Here is a 4,885-nt window from a genome sequence, read left to right as displayed (position 1 = left end):
AGCATGTTCGTTGCAGATACTTTGTTCCTCGCCGACAGTTCGGAAGACCAAATCTGTCGGATGAGACGTTTGTATCTGCTTCGGAGAGTACCCTTTATAGATATCACATCCTGAATGGGGCTGTGTGGCACGCCCAGGTATATATAAGTCTCTCCAGCGCAAAGGTGTCATATGGCGCTTCTATCACCGAGCTCAGGATCTTCAGGGATGCCATTAAGTTTTCCTTGCTTCAAATAAACCTTGGCGCATGTGTCCAACCCAAATTCCATTCCAATTTCCTTAGTATATCGTTCGACAATCCCCAGAGCTAGATGCAGTTGCTCTCTGTTTTTAGCATAGATCTTAAGATCGTCCATGTAAAATACATGAGTGACCTTGTACTTTCGATCTGCAGGTTTGCCGCACAAGTACCCGTCGGAACGGCGCAGTGCTAGAGATAGTGGCAATAATGTAAGGCAAAAGAGGAGTGGGCTCATGGTGTCGCCCTGAAAGACACCTCTCTGAAACGTGACCTTGTTAGTTGTCACACGATTTTTGCCACATGAGATAGTAAATTTGGTTTTCCAAAGTGGCATCAATCTCTCTATGCACCCAACTATTTGCGGATGAACCTTTAAGATTTCCAAAAGAAAGATGATAAGTCTATCGGATGTCGTATCGAAAGCTTTCCGATAATCAATCCAGGCCATCGATAGGTCACGCTGGTAGAATGCTGTATTTTTGCAGACACATCTATCCATGAGCAGGTTCTCCCGACATCCGGCTACGCCTTTCTTTGAGCCTCGTTGTTCATACATTTCTTGCCACACAGGTTCAATTGCCAGAACAATCCTATCATTTAGGATAGCTGTGAATATCTTGTAAAGCGTGTTCAGACAAGTTATTGGCTTGTATTTCTTCGGGTCAGCTAAGTTGCCTATTTTCGGCAGGACTATTGTGCGCTCTTCCACCAACCACTCTGGAATCGGCTCTTCCGACTTCAAATATGAGGGGAGAATACGGACCAAATGCTGATAGGTTGAAGAAAACTTCTTCGACTAGAAGGTTTTGATACAATCTGGTCCCGGTGCGGAATAGTTCGTCATCCTTCTTAATACTTTTTTCACCTCCTCGGTAGTGATGGGTGGGCATTCTTTATCAGGTGTTATCAAGGCAACATATAACTCCTTGAAGCTATTTATATTTTCTGAGTCTTCGTCCAGTCTATGCTGAACTTCGTAGACTTCTCTCCAAACTACTTCGACCTCCTCTGGTTTGGGTGGGTGCTCGACAGTAACTGGAGGGTCTTGGAAGAGTCGAGATGGGTCAGAAAGAAACTGTTGATTTTCTCTGACCCACCTCTCCCTCCGCTCTAGACTTCTCTTAGCGTCAGATAGTATCCGTATTCTATCAACAATATGCTGCCTGATGGTCAGCAGCTTTGACTTGTTAAGTGTGTGATAACGGGTCCGAAGTTCGCGCGCGAACTTTCGAACCTTGGCGGTAAAACTCCTGCCAGATGTGATGTAGTCAATCACACATTGAATGCGGGACGCGTACTGTCTTGCCCAGCCTATCTTTATGGCAAGTTGATGCATTTGTCTTTTGGTCTTATGATCAGCCGTTGGTTGTGTTTTACGGTTCGCATCAGCCGAAGCTCTCGCTGAATTATACACACAATAATTGATAGCCCAGAGGTCGGATTCACCGGAAAAATGTCCACGAAGCTCGTCATCCATTTCAGCCAGATCTTTAGGCTTGATAGAAACCTTGGTGTTGATGTTTCTCCGGGTCGTAAAGCATCGCTCTTCATCTATTGGATGCCTGCCCGCGGTTGGTCTGAGTGTCGCCTCTCTTTCTTTGTTGCCGGCTTGTTCTAGCTGTGGTAGAGTAGGCGTTCCGCTGACATAGCCCCTTTTACGGAGTAGTTCAGCATGTTTTCGCAGACGTTGTTGCGAAAAATGCGATAGCCCCGGGTGTTTCTCGCACCACAGAGCATGCAGCCGTGCCATGTAACCCCGTTCACGGGCCACACTTGCATCGTAGCATTCTAGCAAGTCGTGATTCAGTCGCTCCGTCCACCCAAAGGTTACGAGATCCCGCCGATCCATCGCATTGAATCCATTTTCATTGGCTCCCCCAGCTCTAGATTGGTCGGCATTGTTGGCCGACCCATTGTCGGCAGCCTTGCGCGTTCTGCTGTTTTGAACCGCACTTACTACAACTATGTTTGGTGTTGTCATTGTTGTTCCCACGAGAAGCTAGGGAAAGGGGTTCATCCATCTTTGTGGAGCCCCGCATGCATAAAAAAAAAATTAGTTCCTTATCACTATATTTACAAGTGTTGAATTTCTAGTAAATTAAAAATCTTTTCATTATGAAAAATTTAAGAAATTTCATAATTCGGTAATAATATATATTTTCGGCAATTTTTTTTATTGATTTGTGTATTCGTTCTTTATTTTTTATATTTTCTCAATATCCGTGCTGTTTGTTTGCTTGAATTATGTCAATTATTCCGCTTTTTCTTATATTAAAAAAAATAACAAGTAGGTGCATAAGTCTCATTTACTACCAGACTATACACTATGCAGGAAACTTGATTTTAGAGGGATTTCCATATTTATTTTGTAATATTATATGCACCCCTGGTTTGATCAATAAATAGTGACTTAAAAAGATGGAAAAAGGTCACACTTTTTCTATGTACATTTTTTTTAATTCGGAGTATGACAGTACGGTAAGCTAATAAATTTCATATTGGAAAATAACATAGAAAGTATTCATTTTTTTTGTCAGAGAAAAATATCCACTATGAGAAATCGAATTTATTTGATAATTACTAGGAAGCGAAATGCTCACATAACTAGCAAAAAAAAATTGGTTTTGATTCTGGTTAAAGTAGGTAAATTGAGTCTTAATGAAATATTTCATATAATAAAAGTCTACTCAATACAAAACTTAATAAATTATTATTGAAAAAATGCTCACTTGCATTCTTTCGCCGTATGATCATGTTTCACATACAAGAAAATGTGAAAATCAGAAAGATTACGATTTATTGTTAGATTATTTATGGAAGGAAAACAGTTTCTATTGTTGTTAATTATTTCCACACAATCGTCGTCTGTTGTTCTTATAAGTGAGTCTGAAAACAATAGAAATGTCTAAATAATTCGCTCCTCGAGATTATAAAAGATTCGTGTGAAGGTAAATATAAATAACTTTCAGTTTTACCTAATTCTAAGAAGGAGCATATTTGGTTAGCAGCTGACCTAGATAGATTTTTTTTCTCTTCCTCTTTTAAATTAATATCATCTTCAAAACAATGTGCGAAAGTGTCAATCACATTTTCAAAAATCTTTATGAAATTAGATTTTTCTAAACAGCTTGATTTTAAAAAAGTAGATGATTGAAAGCTCTCCAACGAATTTTTGTTAAGATCTGATATGCTTAGATCCCATAATTTTTTTGATGTGTTTGATAATTCTCTGCTGAATTCATTATTCGCAATTTTGAGAATTTCACTTATATTTAGAACTTTTGCTTCACATCTTTGCTTCACTTGGTGAATCGAGAAATTAAGATTCTTGCTATTAACGTGATTATTGTGATTTACATTTTGCGAAAGAGTTGAAGAAGCATAACCTAAGAGTGCTAGAAAACATTATTACTGAATAGATATGAAAAATAATAATTGATAAATAAGAAGTAAAAAATGAATAATTATAAAATTCTAATACTTACAGAAAACAAATAAAAGTAGACGAAAACTCTTAAAGTTTTCCATTATTTACTATTAGTTTATCAGTTGACACAATCATAACATATACCAATCATATTTTACAAAGATAATGAAATTAATATTCATGAGTTAAACATTACAAATTGAATAACAACGAAAGTTAGAATTTATAACACAATATCAAAACAAATTCTTTTATAAATTTTTAATTAAAAAAAAAATAACAACTTGGACTAAAATTTGAACGTTTAGAACACACAAGTCTTCAAACTGAATGATTCTATCAATCTAGACTCAAATACGTAGTTGTTTCTCGTATGTGCTGCACTTCCTGAATTACGAGCATCTTATCTTGGGTCAACGAAAGAATTAACCCGCTGCGTAACTGAATATTCACACGTATTTTTTTAATTGAAGAATTGAATTTTTATTAGCTTTCTTTTTTCAGAAAGTGTCTTTCACAATTTGCAGGTACATAATTTCAGATTGCGATAATTACTTTTATATATATGTTTGTAGTGGGCATTTTGCTTATTCTTTCCGCATTGCGGTGCAGATTTCAATTACTCGTTTGGATTTGTAAGTCGATTTAATTCAATTGATTAAAAGCAGAATGCATTTCTTCAGTTTAATTTAACTGAATTTACTGTTAATTAGTTTGTGGCCTATGTAATTTAATTAAGTTTACTTGTAATTTTAGGTTTATTTTCTTCACATTAAATATAAATCAATGAAAATTGAAAAAATAAGAACATTTGCTTTTTAATACTAGTGGCACCGATTATCAAGAATTTGTCGACATTTGTTTTTATCTAAGTAGTATCTGAACTAACATAGATATTTGACATTTTCTTACTGATTCTGATAGATTTTTTCAATTTTCTTCAAACCGCCAGAAAATGTTGAAAGGTTTAAAATTGACAAAAGAACGATGGTTTTTTTTCCTAAAAAAAAATTAAATTTAATTTTCTCAAAACCCCCAGAGGTTTTTTTTCAGAATTATAAAAAAAGTTTTTACTAATTCAGTGAATACATTCCATAAAAGTTAATCTTGTGTCTGCGTTGTTATATTGAAAAAGGCTCAAATGAGTTTTTAAAAATATGTGATATCTCTAACGAGATATCACGTGCCTTTATTTCGTTGGTTACAGAGTAAAGTCA

General features: G+C 36.1%; 1 protein-coding gene across 3 annotated transcripts in view; it reads right to left on the bottom strand.

Moving 5' to 3' along the window:
- Positions 1-4,002, bottom strand: part of LOC117182780 — a 9,274-nt gene extending 5,272 nt beyond the window's left edge. The window contains exons 1-3 of one of the 3 annotated variants that reach the window (XM_033375889.1): positions 3,727-4,002; positions 3,217-3,636; positions 2,971-3,127 (exon numbers count right to left, since the gene is read on the bottom strand). In XM_033375889.1, coding sequence (XP_033231780.1) covers positions 2,971-3,127; positions 3,217-3,636; positions 3,727-3,769 — 620 coding nt within the window. In that variant the 5' untranslated portion in view covers positions 3,770-4,002. The remainder of the gene's footprint in view (positions 1-2,970; positions 3,128-3,216; positions 3,637-3,726) is intronic. The other 2 variants (XM_033375896.1, XM_033375904.1) reach the window with 2 other exon arrangements.
- Positions 4,003-4,885: the final 883 nt, after the last annotated feature.

This window comes from Belonocnema kinseyi, chromosome 1 (assembly GCF_010883055.1).
Source record: "Belonocnema kinseyi isolate 2016_QV_RU_SX_M_011 chromosome 1, B_treatae_v1, whole genome shotgun sequence".
Lineage (NCBI taxonomy): Eukaryota > Metazoa > Arthropoda > Insecta > Hymenoptera > Cynipidae > Belonocnema > Belonocnema kinseyi.
Note: the sequence above shows the minus strand (reverse complement) of the source record. Positions and strands in the feature narration are given on the sequence as shown.